Source organism: Musca domestica, unplaced genomic scaffold (genome assembly GCF_030504385.1).
Source record: "Musca domestica strain aabys unplaced genomic scaffold, Musca_domestica.polishedcontigs.V.1.1 56, whole genome shotgun sequence".
Lineage (NCBI taxonomy): Eukaryota > Metazoa > Arthropoda > Insecta > Diptera > Muscidae > Musca > Musca domestica.
The window spans coordinates 1,477,532-1,495,450 of NW_026712356.1; the positions used below are offsets into that span (position 1 = coordinate 1,477,532).

The 17,919-nt window shown below is 38.0% G+C and overlaps 3 protein-coding genes across 3 annotated transcripts; 2 read left to right on the forward strand and 1 right to left on the reverse strand.

Moving 5' to 3' along the window:
- Positions 1 to 520: 520 nt before the first annotated feature.
- Positions 521 to 8,957, forward strand: LOC101901045 (cuticle protein). The gene is made up of 4 exons (XM_059128605.1): positions 521 to 621; positions 724 to 1,236; positions 8,027 to 8,041; positions 8,145 to 8,957. Exons 1-4 carry the CDS (start codon positions 610 to 612, stop codon positions 8,874 to 8,876), a joined length of 1,272 nt encoding a protein of 423 aa, XP_058984588.1. The 5' UTR covers positions 521 to 609; the 3' UTR covers positions 8,877 to 8,957.
- A 5,697-nt stretch (positions 8,958 to 14,654) lies between these two features.
- On the reverse strand, positions 14,655 to 15,511 carry LOC131805456 (cuticle protein 19.8-like). Its single transcript, XM_059128622.1, has 2 exons — positions 15,450 to 15,511; positions 14,655 to 15,350 (listed from the first exon to the last, which is right to left on the reverse strand). The coding sequence occupies exons 1-2, from the start codon at positions 15,459 to 15,461 to the stop codon at positions 14,655 to 14,657; spliced, it is 708 nt and encodes a 235-aa protein (XP_058984605.1). The 5' UTR covers positions 15,462 to 15,511.
- A 1,254-nt stretch (positions 15,512 to 16,765) lies between these two features.
- LOC101901713 (larval cuticle protein A3A-like) lies at positions 16,766 to 17,625 on the forward strand. The gene is made up of 3 exons (XM_059128626.1): positions 16,766 to 16,792; positions 16,879 to 17,377; positions 17,513 to 17,625. The coding sequence occupies exons 1-3, from the start codon at positions 16,781 to 16,783 to the stop codon at positions 17,623 to 17,625; spliced, it is 624 nt and encodes a 207-aa protein (XP_058984609.1). The 5' UTR covers positions 16,766 to 16,780.
- The last annotated feature ends 294 nt before the right edge of the window (positions 17,626 to 17,919 follow it).

Below are 17,919 nucleotides of genomic sequence, written 5' to 3' on the forward strand. Positions count from 1 at the left end.
CAACCGCATTTATAAACATTTTTTTCATTTCAATTTTCGTTATTTCAAATCTCAGTTCATGACCATAATATTTACATTTGTTGCTAAGTTTAATAACTTCTTGTGTTTGTCATCTAGCTGTCAGCTTCTTTTGGATAGATATTACCAAATGTTTGGTTTTTGTTGCTGCTTAAGAAGTCAACGATTGGAAAATACAATTCATTCTACTATCATTTGTTGTTATTGTTTCTCCTACGACACCTCTACAACTGTATGACGCAAGTTTTCGCCGATATTATTTAATTGAAATCAACTACCCAAATGATTGGCTTGCTAGCCACTGGATGCGTTAAAATTCAATTAACGTAGCAGAAATTGGTAGTTGAGCCTCTCTTGTTTTTTTTTTGTTGTTGTTTCTTTTTTACAATTCAATTTTGTCACAACGCATTTTGTGTGAGGGAGCTTCGTACAGAGAGCTATTGGGGTGTTCTCGTTCGCTTGTCTTTTGTTTTAATACATTTTTCGTAATTTTCATATAAAAAGACTTGGCAGAGCCAACAAATGACACAGTTCAAATCCACTTTTGGTATTTAGAGCAACTACAACCAACCCAACCTAAAACTAACTACAATGGCATTCAAAGTAAGGATTACCCACCGATCGACCCATCCATCAAGCAACTACCACAATCCTTGGATATTGGATTTTTATTTAACTTATCAACTCTCTTGGCTTTTCTTCTAGTTCGTCACTTTGTTCGCTGCTCTCGTGGCTGTTGCCAGCGCCGGTGTTCTCCCAGCTGCTCCCTTGGCCGCCGTTGCCAATGTTGAGGAATACGATCCCCATCCCCAATACTCATATGGTTATGATGTTAAGGATGCTCTGTCCGGTGACTCCAAGACCGCTGTGGAAACCCGTGACGGTGGTTTCGTCCAAGGTCAATACTCTTTGAACGATGCTGATGGTTACAGACGCATTGTTGACTACACCTCTGACCCCGTCAACGGTTTCAATGCTGTTGTCCGTCGTGAACCTTTGGTTGCTGCCGTTGCTGCCCCCGTTGTTAAGGCTGCCGTCGCTGCTCCCGTTGTTGCTGCTCCTGCCCCAGTTGTCAAGGCTGCCGTTGCTGCTCCCTTCGCCTATGCTGCCCCAGCTGCCTATGCCGCCGCTCCCGTCGTCAAGGCTGCCGTCGCTGCTCCCGTCGTCGCTGGCCCAGCTGTTGTAAAGACCACTTTCGCATCTCCCCTTATCTCTTATGCTTACTAGATAAATCGGACCGATTGTGATTGTTTGTTGTTATAGCCGAATAAAGACTTGTGATGAATTAATGTTAATTGAAAATTGAATAACCTTTTATTGTACACTACAACACTATGTGTTGGGAGCATTATAAGTTTCATTGGATAACAGGTTTGTAACAACTCAGAATATTGGTCCTAGACCCATAATGTTATATATCGATCTTCCTATATGTCTTCCACTTGTCCATGGTCATTTGTATTCTTTTGTTTTTTGGAGGTGATTGTTAAAATTAGTAGTTGGAATTTATTAAAAATAGAACATTTTTCTGAGTTTGCAGTTGACCTAAAGGCTTTGCATGGGACAAGAGTCTAAGACCAGGAGAAAGCCTAGCAATTTGGATGATCATTCGATAATATTTAGAGGGTGAGAGGATCTATATATTTAAAAACCAGTAAAGAAAGTCCCAAATGATACCCTACACCACTTTGCTAATTTAGTTGAGCTCCACTTAATAATTAAAAGTTTTTATGGGAGAATTCAATCATACACGCTATGATTATAATTATAATTTAAAATTCAAAGGACTAAATATGCCGAAGCATTTGTATCTTTTAAATTTGTACTTGTATTGCCCATTTGGTGCGAAATTAATTTGAAATCGGATAAAAATATATATGGGAACAATATCCAAATCTGAACCGATCTCGATAAAATTTGGCAAAGATATTTCTGAGCTGTATTTGATATATTTCCCTGAATATCGTTGTTACGGAGTGCATATTACGGCTGTGGGTAACAAATACAATAAATCGGATGAACAATATATGGGAGCTATAACTATATCTGAACCGATATTCACCAAATTTGGCATACTACCTTCTAGACTTAATTCGGTCGTATGTGCCAAATTCCATCCCATTTGGACAAATATTAGACGTTTGGAGCACAATAAACGGTAAATCGGACGAAGTTATATATGGGAGCTATATCCAAATCTGAACCGATCTCGATAAAATTTAGCAAAGGTATTTCTGAGCTGTATTTCATATATTTCCCCAAATATTGTTGTTACAGAGTGCATATTACGGCTGCGGAGGACAAAAATAACAAATCGGATGAACAATATGTATGGGAGCTATAGCTATATCTGAACCGATTTCGATAAAATTTAGCATACTTATTTTCAGGCCTAATTTGGTTGTATGTGCAAAATTCCATACTATTCGGGCTGATATTACACGTTTGGTGCACAATAAAAGGCAAATCGGACGAAGATATATGGGAGCTATATCTAAATTTTTACCGATTATCTCCAATTTCAATAGGGTTCGTCCTTGGGCCAAACAAATGTTGTTTGCAAAATTTCATCTCAATCGGATAATAAATGCGACATGCATTTTGTTCACAAGAATACATGGACAGACGGACGGACGGACTGACATGCATAAATCAACTCAGAAAGTGATTCTATGCAGATCATCAAAAGGAACTATGGGTCTATCTCGTTTCCTTTTGCCCGTTACAAACAAATGCACAAAGACATAATACCCTGACCACCTGACCATATATATTACAATATACACAGGAATCAAAATTTTGGAACACTGTTTACCGATCCTGTTAGAAAGGCATAGGGCGTAAATTTAACCCTTTTATGAGGAAGATATGAACCATACATGAAATACGCTTCTGACGAACGTAGTCTATTATTAAAATGGAAATTAATGTATTTTTTTATATCAGTATCAAACGAGTTCTTTATTCCAGTCAAAAGGGTTTAAAGTCTGCCGAAAATTTTCCGCAAATCAAAGCTTTGTCGGTCATCACAAGGTCAAGTTATACACTCTGCCAATGTTCGATTATTTAAAAATATTTTGACTTCTTTTATGGTTATTTTATGGTCTCTCTATGGAGTAGGTTCCGAAAGAACGGGATAATATTGTCTATTTCGTATCGGACCTAAATAATGATAATATAAATATAGCGATGTGCAGGGTTTGCACTATATTAGTTACTTTCTTCACTTTATCTCATATAAAGGGTGAGATAAAAAAACTGCAACAAAGTCAAACGCCATATTTTTTCATTTTTTTTATTGAATAGAAGCAAAAATTGTCGGAGCATCAAATTTTAGAAAAAGTTTAGATTTGCTCGAATTGGTCACCTTTGGCACGATTTATGGCCTTCAAACGGCCAATGTCACACGCTGCCCGAATGTTTCTCTGCGGCATTTTGGCCCATTCCCGGCGAAGCGCTTGCGTGCCCAAGACTTTATTACACCCTCCAGAATATTTTCGCAATAATATTCGGCATTTATTCCGATGCCACGGTCGATTAATAAGAGCGGAGAGCTACCATCGGCTGTTGTGGCGGCCCACACCATCACCATGGCCGGCGCTTGAGTTCTGGTGGCCAACCGAAGGTGCACATTTTTAGCTGACCTCTTTGGCAAGTAAACATGATCATTTTGTTTGTTTACCAATTGCTGGACAACGAATTTTTTCTCATCGAAGAAACCCAAATTCGGCATTTCACCACTTTCGGTCAAGCGAAGCAACTCTTCAGCTCTTTTGAGTCTATTTTCTTTCTGTTGCGTTGTAAGTTCTTGCATTTTTCGGAATTTTAATGGCTCTACCCCGAGCTCATTTTTCAATATTTGCCGAATGGAATATTGTGATATGTTCAGCTCACAAGCCATTTTTCGGCCACTGTGACGCGGATTTCGATCAAGTCGCTTTTTTACTTTTCGAACCATTTCTGCTGTTTTCTTCCGTCCACTTCCTTGACTTCGGGCTACGCTATCAGTATCATGGTAACGAACGATGGTACGTGACACAGATACGATCGATGATTTATTCACATTTAAATACTGGAGTGCTCTAACGATAACTACTTGTGGTTTTCCAGCCAAATATAAAGAAATCTCACAATCACGCTTGAATTCCATCACAAATAACTTTTTTTCTAAAAATTCTCACCAAAATGCTTTTGTATGCTTGTAACAATATAATGAAATGTCACTGGAAAAATTTTAACATCTGTCGGACGAGTGGCTTAGAAATGACAGCAGTCTGAAGTTGGTTGCAGTTTTTTCATATCACCCTGTACATGCAATTTTGAAAATTCTAATCATATAAAATTGTACTGTAATTTCTAATTTACAATATTATTTTGTAATGTTTTCAAATTCTATAGTGATATACACCGTAAGAGTAACCCTATGAAGATCCATATAAAAAGTGTAAAGTAGAGCAATATAATTACAAGGTTAATGCACTAGACAAGGTCACTGAAAATATTTCAAATTGATTCCGTTAAAAAGTCTTGATACCTTTCCTAAATATCACATTTTTACACGTATCAATTAAAAGTGACTGCGTATTTTTATGTAGAACATTGCACAGTGGTTCATAAAAAGAAAGGAATGAAATGAAAGATTATATTTATACCCTACACCACAAGGTGGTCAGGGTATTATGTCTTTGTGCATTTGTTTGTAACAGGCAGAAGGAAACGAGATAGACCCATAGTTCCTTTTGATGATCTGCATAGAATCACATTCTGAGTCGATTTATGCATGTCCGTCCGTCCGTCCGTCCATGTATTTTTGTAAACAAAGTACAGTTCGCATTTATTGCCCTATCCATATGAAATTTTGTACAAATCATTTGTTTGGCCCAAGGACGAACCCTATTGAAATTGGAGATAATCAGTAAAAAATTAGATATAGCTCCCATATATATCTTCGTCCGATTTGCCTTTTATTGTGCACCAAACGTGTAATATCAGTCCGAATAGTATGGAATTTTGCACGTACGATCAGATTTTATCTGAAAATGAGTATGCCAAATTTGTTCGAAATCGGTTCAGATATAGCTATAGCTCCCATATATATTGTTCATCCGATTTCTTATTTTTGTCCTCCGCAGCCGTAATATGCACTCTGTAACAACAATATTTGGGGCAATATATCAAATACAGCTCAGTAATACATTTGCTAAATTTTATCGAGATCGGTTCAGATTTGGATATAGCTCCCATATATAACTTCGTCCGATTTACCTTTGATTGTGCACCAATCGTCTAATATTTGCCCAAATTGGATGAAATGTTGCACTTACGATCGAATTGAGTCTAGAAGCTAGTATGTCAAATTTGGTGAAGATCGGTTCAGATATAGTTATAGCTCTCATATATACTGTTCATCCGATTTGTTATATCTGTTACCCACAGCCGTAATATGCACTCTGTAACAACGATATTCAGGGAAATATATCAAATACAGCTCAGAAATATCTTTGCTAAATTTTTACAAAGATTCGGTATATTTAGTCCTTTGAACTTTTAATTATAATGATAATCATAGGGTGTATGATTGAATTCTCCCATAAAAACTTTTAATTGTTATGCGGAGCTCTACTAAATTAGCAAAGTGGTGTAGGGTATCATAAAGTCGGCCCCGCCCGACTTTAAGACTTTCTTTACTGGTTTTTTATTGACGTTCAAAACCCGTGAAAATGGAAGGAATATTTGTCCCTGAAAGCTACTTTTCGGCGATAAAGTTCGAATGGGAAAAAGAAGCTCCTCATTGATTGTTGAAGACCGATACTATTTATTATAACTCTTCTGACCATTTTTTACAATCGATTTGGCTAAAAATGTGTATTTAGACAAATTTGGGGGTAAAGAACCATCTTACAGAAAAATGCCAAAATAGGTATATATATTTTGGTATAGTCCCCATATAACAGTACCTTCCACATCGATCTTATTGAAATGGACATTGTTTAATCGTCATAGGTTTGTGATAAAGAGTTAGTTTTGGAAATGCGTATTACAAGTGAACGAAAAGTACTAGGTGGTATTATATTTGGTACAATTTGGTATTGTGTGAACAGATAGTGCTAGAAATGTGGTTTTAGGAAATTTTATTGTACGAAAAGCATTGAAAACAAGTAAGCAAAAGCTATAGTCGTGCGGGGCCAACAATGTGATACCCTACAACACTACAATATGGTAGAAGTCCCCTTATGTCCAAATCCATTTTGGAAGATTTAGCTTTTGAAATTATGTCATAGAACATTGCCCAGATATTACTCTTAGCTTTTTGACCAGGGACATTTGCCCAATATCGACGCACTTCGTCATCCTGTTAGTTACATCTATATATAATTGATTTTCTACGATATTTGGCTACACTCGTCAACGAAATCCACATAAAAAAGCCAGAAGTTCGTCATTTGTGTATTTTGGATTTCGCATGTAAGTTATTTTCAGCGGTTCGATTGAATGGATATGTTGGTATTTTTTCACACAAAAGAAGTGGTCCATACTACCCGCTGTCCTAAACTCTAACTTCATGTGAGATTTCGTGTCCTTTGGTTTCTATTTGTGACCTTTATAACGGCTGCAAAATCAGAAACATTTTTAGTTTTTGGTCCATTTCAATCCATAAATATATTGCGGACATCTTTGAAAACAATAGGCCTAGCCCTTCTGAGCCTAACCCTATCCATATGAAAATTTTCGTGAGGTTCGGGCGATAATTGCAATCTATTTATAATAACCCCAACCTGTGTTGTAAGATGAAAAAATATACACTACAAACTGAAAAAATCGCATGCGATAAAAATATGAAAAAATAAAAAAAAAAATGTCACAAAATATTACAAAGTCTGTATTAACATCATTATTGGCATCTTTTATGCAATTTTTTTTAGATTTTATTCTTTTATGCCAGATTTCATTCTTTATATGAATTGACAAAATTTGTCAAAATATGTCCGGCCATTCTTGAGATATTAGCATTCCAACTTACATCCCCTTCCTTTGCATACATACTTTTATATATTTCGCTTTACATATACGATATATTGACTATCGGCATCTAAGTAACGGCAGTATTGACCTGTTCTATTTGTGATTTCGCTGGGATTAAAAATATTCATTGTTTAATGGAAAATTTGACTTTTATTTAACACAAATGTTATGGTATATTTCACCCACTAAATATTACCCGATGACCATCAAAATTGGAAGGCTTCTACCCAGCCCTAAGCTCTAGTCTCATGCTAATTTCCGATTGGTCTATAAATGCGACCTGTATAGCAACTGCAAAATCAGGAAGCTTTTCAGTTTTTTGTCCATTTCAAACCATAAATATAATGCGATCATCTCCAAAAGCAATAGGATTTTATTCTGGCCATAACCCCACCTCCATTCCAAATTTCGTGAAGATCGGGCCATAATTGCGACCTGTAGAGTGATTACAAATTAACATGGACAGACGGATGGACGGGCAAACATAGCTAAATCGACTCAGCTTGGTGAGATAGGACTATCCATATATACTTTCCTATGTGGGAAACCAATATTTCGAGGTGTTACATAATTTTTGACCCAATCAAACTTATAATACCCCCGCACACAGAGTGTTGTAGGGTATAAAAATAAATCAATAAATAAATAAAAAACCTGATCACTTACTCCAATTTGAAAATTCAATCTTTCAATGACACCACTGTGCTCTGAACATTCAACGAGGTATTTGTTGTAAACCCGAAATTAGCTTAAAGTTAATATTCCAATAGCGTTCAGAAGTAGTGTTTTCTCAATACTACATTTCAATGTTGTTATTGCTGACTTCTTCACATATATGGTGACGTCTTTTCTTAGACGTATTTGTTGTAGGCGATATTTAGTTTATTTTCATATAAAAGACAATGTTTGGCTGGCAAACGACACAGTTCAAAACCATTTTTGGTATTTAGACAATATCACGACAATCCACATCCCAAACTAAATTAAAATGGCATTCAAAGTAAGGCGTTACAATTAAAACAATATGGATAAAAAATTTAAATTAAAATTCCTTGGATAATGGATACTAATTGAGGAATATTTTATTCATTGCTTCATTCTAGTTCGTCACTTTGTTCGCTGCTCTCTTAGCTGTTGCCAGCGCCGGTGTTCTGCCAGCAGCTGCTCCATTGGCCGCCGTTGCTAAAGTTGAGGAATACGATCCCCATCCCCAATACTCTTATGGTTATGATGTTAAGGATGCCCTTTCCGGTGATTCCAAGACCGCCGTTGAGACCCGTGATGGCGGTTTCGTCCAAGGTCAATACTCTTTGAATGATGCTGATGGTTACAGACGCATTGTCGACTACACCTCTGACCCCGTCAACGGTTTCAACGCTGTTGTCCGTCGTGAACCTTTGGTAGCTGCCGTTGCTGCTGCCCCCGTCGTTAAGGCTGCCGTAGCTGCTCCCGTTGTTGCTGCCCCTGCTCCAGTTGTTAAAGCCGCCGTTGCTGCTCCCTTCACCTACGCCGCTGCCGCCCCTGTTGTCAAGGCTGCCTACACCGCCGCTCCAGTCGCCTATGCTGCCCCAGCTGCCTATGCCGCCCCAGCTGCCTATGCCGCTGCCCCTGTAGTCAAGGCTGTTGCCCCTGCCCACTTCGGTTATGCTGCTCTAGCAGCCTACGCCGCTGCCCCCGTTGTTAAGGCTGCCGTTGCTGCTCCCTTCACCTATGCCGCCCCAGCTGCCTATGCTGCCGCTCCCGTCGTTAAGGCTGCCGTCCCAGCTCCCGTCGTCGCTGGCCCAGCTGTCGTGAAAACTTCTTTCGCATCTCCTCTTATCTCTTATGCTTATTAGATAAGAACGGCTCGACTGTGATTGTTGTTTATTTTTAAAGCTGAATAAAACGAAATGTGATGAAATATTTTTAGTAAAAAATGTTGAATTTTTTATAATACAAAGTTTAAAAGGGAATATTAGCGTTAAACTATGCGCGGGCTATGCTGGACCTGAAAATGAAATTAAAATTTTTCAAATGTATGCAATAATTTTAAATATCGTGGAAAATTGATCAATTTTATTTTCATGATCTATGGAAAGGCCAACAGGGGCAATGTGACATAACCCCAAAAGCGATTTCATTACAAAGGCCACAATTCCTTTTTGTACCTTTATATAACCTTGAAAAACTATGAACGTACGCTAATACTTTGAAACAACTTTGCCATATTAAGATTTTTACATGAAATTTGACAAGGCGGGTAAAATCATACTCTCTTCCAAAAAATATTTAAACATTTTTTCCATATATTTGTTGAGAAATTAATGTTAAACTCAGTGAAATTTCAGCATCAATTAAATCCAATAATAAAAGTTCGTTGTAAACCGATATAGGAGCTACTACAACCCATGGTCCTTATACAGGGTGAGATGAAACAACTGCAACTAACTTCAGACTGCTGTCATTTCCAAGCCACTCGTCCGACAGCTGTTAAAATTATTCCAGTGACAGCTCATTGTATTGTTTACAAGCGTATTCGTGATGGAATTCAAGCGTGATAGTGTGAATTCTTTATATTTAGCTGGAAAACCACAAGTGGCTATCGTTAGAGCACTCCAGCATTTAAATGTGAATAAATATTTTGTATCTCGTACCATCGCTCGTTACCGTGATACTGGTAGCGTAGCTCCACGTGAAGGAATTGTACGGAAAATCAGCAACATCAGCAGAAATGGTTCGAAAAGTTAAGAAGCGACTTGACCGAAACCCACGTCGCAGTGGCCGAAAAATGGCTCGTGAGCTAAACATATCGCAATATTCCATTCGGAAAATATTGAAAAATGAGCTCGTGGTAAAGCCATTGAATTTCCAAAAAGTGGAAGAACTTACACCGCAAATGAAAGAAAATAGACTCAAAAGAGCTAAAGAGTTGCTTCGCTTGGCCGAATTTGGTTTTCTCCGATGAGAAAACATTCGTTGCAATTTGTTACAAAATAAGGTTCCTCGCTTCATTTCCAGCGCACAATGGCCACCAAAATATCCGGATACCAATTCGTTGGATTATTGCGTCTGGAGTATTTTGGAAAGCAAGTTTGGCACTAAAAAATCCCAAGTGTCGATAACCTCAAGCAAGCGGTTCGCCGGGAATGGGCCAAAATACCGCAGAGCAACATTCGGACAGCGTGTGACGGTTTCAAAAGCCGTTTTAAGGCCATAATTCGTGCCAAAGGTGACCAATTCGAAGAAATCTAAACTTATTCTAAAATTTGATGCTATTTCCTTTCATTTCAATTGAATTTACAAAAAAAAAAAAAAAAGAGAGCAAAGGCTACAGTCGAGCGGGGCCGACCGTTGAATACCCTACAACACTATAATAAACCATACAATTTATATAGGCGAAATGCTCGACAGAATTCCACAAGATATAGTGACAAATAATAAAAGAAAAAAACCATCAGGTTTCGTTCTCTAATTTTCGAATAATAGCAACTTAAACTAATTTGCTCATTTCCAATTTATTGGTAGATGCTGCACGTAAATGGTCTTCCTAGATCTGGAACCAATATTTCCCAAAGACCTATAACCTCTCAGAAGTGGCAAAAGATTAACATTTATTATTGCTTTTTGACTGAAACGCATCTATATGAGATACAGACATTTGACTATATTCTTCAACTAAATCAGCGTTAACGAAATAGTCAGAAGTGCGTCTTTCCTGTATTTGTGAATTCTCCAAAAAGTCACTGGAATGGACATTCTCGTATTTTATCTACAAAAGTTGGCAAACTCCTTCACACATTGAATATTTTTGGATGGCCATCCAAAACTGCTTGGCTTTTGCAATGTCCGGTAACCCCCATTCAAATGTGCGTGAGGATCGGGCGATAATTACGACCTGCCGACAATTTTGCAGTTTTTTGGTTCATTTCAACCCCTAAGTATATGGCGATCATCCCCAAAAAAAAGTAGACTTCTATTCTGACCCTCAACTTATCCCCATGCAAAATTTCGTAAGGATCGGGCCATAAATGAGATCTGTATATGATATCCTGATATCCTAACTACTTGTTAGCTGTAGAAATGTTTAATTCAAAATGAAAATATGCCAAAAATATGACAAAATTGAAAAAAATATGAGAAAATTTTACAAAATCAATATTTTCATCTTTAGAGAGATATTTTTATGCGATTTTTTAGACGTTTTTTCTTTCCTGCCAAGAGGCCATTCTGAATTAATGAGTACTTTCGAAATCAGTTCAGCCGTTCTCGACATATAAGAGATCTTTCAAGCATATCTCCTTTGATAGACATATATATCGCACATATTTTGCTATATATCTGATTTGTTGAATAATAACATCAATGTAAAGGTCATAAGTAACCTTGTGATGGCTTTGTGATTTCGCCGGGATTTAAAATATTCACGGTTTAATGAAAATTTTTAATTTTTTTCAACACAAAAGATATGGTATATTTTATCCGCTAAATATTATCCACCCAAATTAGTAGGCTTCTTCCCCGCCCTAAACTCTATCTACATGCGAAATTTCGCGTTGATTGGTCTATAATTGCGACCTGTATAGCTACTGCAAAATATGACATTTTTTCAGTATTTGGTCCATTTCAACCCCTAAACATTTGGCGATCATCTCCAAAAGCAATAGGGTTCTATTCTGACCATAGCCCCACCTACATTCTAAATTTCGTGAAGATCGGGCCATAATTGCGACCTGTAGAGTGATTACAAATTAACATGGACAGACGGACGGACGGACATACATAGCTAGATCGACTCAGCTCGGCGAGCTAGGAAGATCCATATATACTTTCCTATGTGGGAAACCAATATTTCGAGGTGTTACATAATTTTTGGCCCAATCAAACTTATAATACCCCCAACACATAGTGTTGTAGGGTATAAAAATGTAAAATTTATGGTGTTTGACTTTGTTGCAGTTTTTTTATCTCAGTTCACAAGTAGTTCACAAAATTTTTGTTAATTTTAGAAGTCGTAATGCCCAATCTGTTCATTATTTCTTGGGCAAAATGTCCAAACAAATTTCATACATCGTACTAAATTTTCAGCAGCACCAGTGCGATAAAATTTCATTCATACTCATGTTTTCCCTTTATCGAAAAGTATATTCGGAAAAATGATTAATTTTTGCCCCAAAAGACTTGAGAATCGTTTTGAAGTTTAATGGAGAGCTTATTATATAAACCCTTACACAATGGTTCCATATCCCATTTTTCCTATCGAAGTAATTTTAGGATTCCAGCCTCGTCTCTTCACCCAAAACCAAATAGAATACTATTTACCACCAAATCGCAAAAACACAGATATCAACTGTAATCTAAACCTTAAATTTAGGTATTTCAGCTCTATCCCTTGACCCAATACCTAATTTAGTACCACTTAGTACTTTTTGAACAATAATAGTACACATTTCCAAAACCACCGCTAAGCCTAGCACTATCACCTCACCCAATATCAAATTTAGGACGTATTATAGGACACATTTCCAACCCACCGCAAAATCTCAATCACAGATAAAAATCTTATTTAGAAATCATAGCTCTATTCCTTCACTTAAGTACCACTTAGTACTTTTTGAACAATAATAGTACACATTTCCAAAACCACCGCTAAGCCTAGCACTATCACCTCACCCAATATCAAATTTAGGACGTATTATAGGACACATTTCCAACCCACCGCAAAATCTCAATCACAGATAAAAATCTTATTTAGAAATCATAGCTCTATTCCTTCACTTAAGACCAAATTTATCAAAACTCAATATCAAATTTAGGATTTCAGTCCTATCCCTATACACAATACTATTTTTAGAATTTTCAATTATCGTGCAAATATAGGATGAATTTCCAAAACCACTGCCAAATCTCAAACACAGATACTAGAAGTAATCTAAATATCTTAAAAAAACATACCAAATATATTACCATTCAGTACTTTTCGCACAATTCTAGAACTCATTTCCGAAACCACCACCATATGTACAGGCGAGCCTAATACTAAATTTTAGAAATTTCAAGCGCTATCTAATCACCTAATACCAAATTATACCAAATATAGAACTATTCAGTACTTTTCGTGCTGTTGTAGTATCCATTTCTAAAACCACCGCTTTATTACAAACCAACCACCAATAGGGACCCCAATACAAAATTTAAGATTCCAGCTTCACCCGTTTGCTCTAAAGCAAACTGTTTCAAGTTTAGTACCATTTTGAACAGTTCGCAAACATAGTACACATTATCAAAACCACCTTAAAATATCAAACTTATTTTCCAACCTTGATTCTCATACCAATTTCTTTTTGTACCCTACAACACTATATGTTGGGGGTATTATAAGTTTGATTGGGCCAAAAATTATCTAACACCTCGAAATATTGGTTTCCCACATATGAAATATGGATCTTCCTATCTCGCCGAGCAGAATCGATCTAGCTATGTATGTCCGTCCGTCCGTCTGTCCATGTTAATGTATAATCACTCTACAGGTCGAAATTATGGCCCGATCTTCACGAAATTTAGAATGAAGGTGGGTCTAGAGCCAGAATAGGACCCTATTTCTTTTGGAGATGATCGCATAATATTTAGGAGTTGAAATGGACAAAAAACTGAAAAAACTGATTTTGCAGCTGCTCTACAGGTCACAATTATAGACCAATCAAAGCGGATGTTAGCATATGGCTAGAGCTTAGGGCTGGGCAGAAGCTTTCCAATTTTGATGGTCATCGGGTAATATTTAGTGGGTGAAATAGACCATAACATTTGTGTTAAATAAAAGCCAAATTTTCCATTAAACCGCGAATATTTTTAATCCCAGCGAAATCACAAATAGACGAAATGGTCAATTCTGACCGTTAGCCGGCTAAGCCTATTATATTCAAAGATGTCTACAATATATTTAGGGGTTGAAATTGACCAACAAAAATGTTCCTGATTTTGCAGGCGTTATAAAGGTCACAAATAGAAACCAAAGGAAACGAAATCTCGCATGAAGTTAAAGATGGGGACAGGGGGTAGAATGGACCACTACTTTTGTGTAAAAAATACCAGCGTTTATTACAGGCGATATCCGAAATAAAGAAAAGGCGAACTTCTGTCTTTTTATGCTGATTTCGTTGACGAATATAGGTATAGGTATCGTAGACAAGCAAATCATATAGATGAGTCTAAATGTGGAGATACAGAGGGGCCTTATGCTTTTGGAGATGATCGCAAAATATTTAGGGGCTCAAATGAACCAAAAACAGAAAAAAAATTCCTGATCACATAATTGAAGCCAATCGATACGCCTGTGGAGAGAGCACGACGGAGTGCGTAAATATTGGGCAAATGTCCCTGGTCAAAATGCTAAGAGTAATATCTGGGCAGTGCTCCGTGACATAATTTCAGAAGCTAAATCTTCCAAAATGGATTTGGACATAAGGGGACTTCTAACATATTGTAGTGTTGTAGGGTATCACATGGTAAGCCCCGCACGACTATAGCCTTTGCTTACTTGTTTTTCATAAAATAAAAAATAAAATAAAAATATTTCATCACATATTTTTTTATTCGAATATAACAATAACTAACAATCACAGTCGATCGGTTTTTATCTAATAAGCATAAGAGATAAGGGGAGATGCGAAAGAAGTTTTCACGACAGCAGGACCAGCGACGGCAGCCTTAACGACGGGAGCGGCAGCATAAGCAGCTGGGGCGGCATAGGTGAAGGGAGCAGCAACGGCGGCCTTTACAACGGGAGCAGCGGCGTAGGCAGCTGGTGCAGCATAACCGAAGTGGGCGGGAGCAACAGCCTTGACTACTGGGGCAGCAGCATAAGCAGCTGGTGCAGCATAGGCGACTGGAGCGGCAGTATAGGCAGCCTTAACGACAGGGGCGGCAGCGGCATAGGTGAAGGGAGCAGCAACGGCGGCCTTAACAACTGGAGCAGGAGCAGCAACAACGGGAGCAGCTACGGCAGTCTTAACAACGGGGGCAGCAGCAACAGCAGCTACCAAAGGTTCACGACGAACAACAGCGTTGAAACCGTTGACGGGGTCAGAGGTGTAGTCAACAATGCGTCTGTAACCATCAGCATCGTTCAAAGAGTATTGACCTTGGACGAAACCACCATCACGGGTTTCAACGGCGGTCTTGGAGTCACCGGAAAGAACATCCTTAACATCATAACCATAAGAGTATTGGGGATGGGGATCGTATTCCTCAACTTTAGCAACAGAGGCCAAAGGAGCAGCTGGGAGAACACCGGCACTGGCAACAGCTACGAGAGCAGCGAACAAAGTGACGAACTAGAAAGAAACCGCGAATATTAAATTCTAGATTAGTATCCATTATCCAAGGAACTTAAATCGATTTATATTCATATTATTTCGATTTATCCTCCTTACTTTGAATGCCATTTTAATAAGGTTTGGGTTGGTTGTTTTGATATGCTCTTAATACCAAAAATGGTTTTGAACTGTATCGTTTGCGAAGCATACGTTGTCTTTTATATGAAAATCAAAATGGACATTAAATATTTGCGTGTAGACATTGGCTATGACAAAATAAAAGTGTAATTTTGAAGCTCTGCTTCTGAACACTCATTGAATATTAACAATGGACAGAAAATCTAATTGTTGCTAGGGTAGGTGATGATTAATCTATAAGAAATCTACAACATAACTAGATAAATAAAATGGCTGTATACCCGGGGTGAGCAAGATGAGATGGGGTGAATCCAAAAGAAAACAAAATTCATTTGTGCTTTTCATCAGCGGTTATAGTTTTGGAGAAGTAAGCAAAGTCTACAGCCGAGTGCGGGCGAAAATGTGACACCCTATATCATTCTAATTGACGATAAAGTTTCTTTTTTTTTTTTTTTTTTTTTTGATTTGAATGAACCCATTTTTTCTAGATTTTGGGAGGAGACATAATTCGAATTGAAAGCAGATGCTGTAATCATCATGTTTTCCTTTCGAGATATCCAAACAAATCATGAAGCAAAATCTTTAAAAAACTTGGGATATTTAAAAGATCAACAAATTAAAGCACCGGCATTGAACGAAGTATGTGCATCTTCGGAATTGTGTTCAGAAATCTAAGCATAATGAAATTTTTATGCATTTCATGTTTATGTATGTTTTCGGTCCAATTCAGTCAGTCATGCAAAAGGGCTATATTGATTTTTGATAGGAACCACGAGACCATCCGAAATTTTGTGGCAATAGCTTTCTCTGAAAATCCATTTGGGCTGATATTAAATAAGCCAGAAATTGGAAAAAAAATATGGGAGCAAATCCAAATCTGAACCGATCGCGATAAAATTTGGCAGAGGTATTTCAACCCCGGTCAAATATTCCATATTGGAGCGTAAATATTTAAAACTAGAACTCACTTATTTTTTTTGTTTTGAAATTATAACGCGGTAATAAAGAGAGTAGTACTAAAGATTTGTTTGTGAGGGATTCCCTTCATAGCCAATCATCAATTCTATATATTTTTTTCTCTTCGAAACAAATACATGTCTCAGCTGCGTTTAATATTCAAGCTACGTTCATAAGCGTGGTGTCAATGTTACACTTTTATTTTGTTATTGCTATTTTCAACGCATGTGCACATGGTAACTAGACTAATTCACGTTTTTCAGTTTTAGATTTTTAACATATAAAAATCGATGCCTGTTTGCTACCCAATACAGTTCAACACCGCTTTCGGTCCCAAAGAACCCAAATCAAATATGGCATTCAAAGTAAGGGGCGATTCTACAACATAATACTTATATAAATCTAATCAAAATTGCATCTGGATAATATAATGCACCTGATTTCTTTTTAGTTCGTTACTTTGTTCGCTGCTTTCGTAGCTGTTGCCAGCGCTGGTGTTCTGCCAGCAGCTGCTCCATTCGCCGCCGTCGCCAAAGTTGAGGAATACGATCCCCATCCCCAATACTCTTATGGTTATGATGTTAAGGATGCCCTCTCCGGTGACTCCAAGACCGCCGTTGAGACCCGTGATGGTGGTTTCGTCCAAGGTCAATACTCTTTGAACGATGCTGATGGTTACAGTCGCATTGTTGACTACACCTCTGACCCCGTCAACGGTTTCAACGCTGTTGTTCGCCGTGAACCCTTGGTAGCTGCCGTTGCTGTTACCCCCGTTGTTAAGGCAGCCGTAGCTGCTCCCGTTGTTGCCGCCCCTGCTCCAGTTGTTAAAGCCGCCGTTGCTTCTCCCTTCACCTATGCCGCTGCCGCCCCTGTCGTTAAGGCTGCCTACACTGCTGCTCCATTTGCCTATGCCTCCCCAGCTGCTTATGCTGCTGCCCCCGCTCACTTCGGTTATGCTGTTCCTGCTGCCTATGCCGCTGGCCCCGTTGTTAGGCCTGCCGTTGCTGCTCCCTTCACCTATGCCGCCGCTGCTCCAGTAGTAAAAGCAGCTGTAGCCACCACTCCCTTCACCTATGCCGCCCCAGCTGCTTATGCTGCCGCTCCCGTCGTTAAGGCTGCCATCCCAGCTCCCGTCGTCGCTGGTCCTGCTGTCGTGAAAACCTCTTTCGCATCTCCCCTTATCTCTTATGCTTATTAGATACAAATTTATCGACTTTGATTGTTAGTTGTTGTTATAGCTGAATAAAGCGACATGTTATAAAATATTTTTATTAGAAAATTTTGTATTTTTTTTAATTTTTTTCATATATTTCTTGAGAAATAAATGTTAACCTCAGTGCAATTTTTTCGCCACTTACATCCTGTAATAACAGTTCGATGCAACCCGATATAGAAGCTATTACAACCAACAGCCTTTATATCCATTTTTTGGTGGAAGATACCAGCTTCATCCGTTTACTCTAAACCGAACTATTCCAAATTTAGTACAATT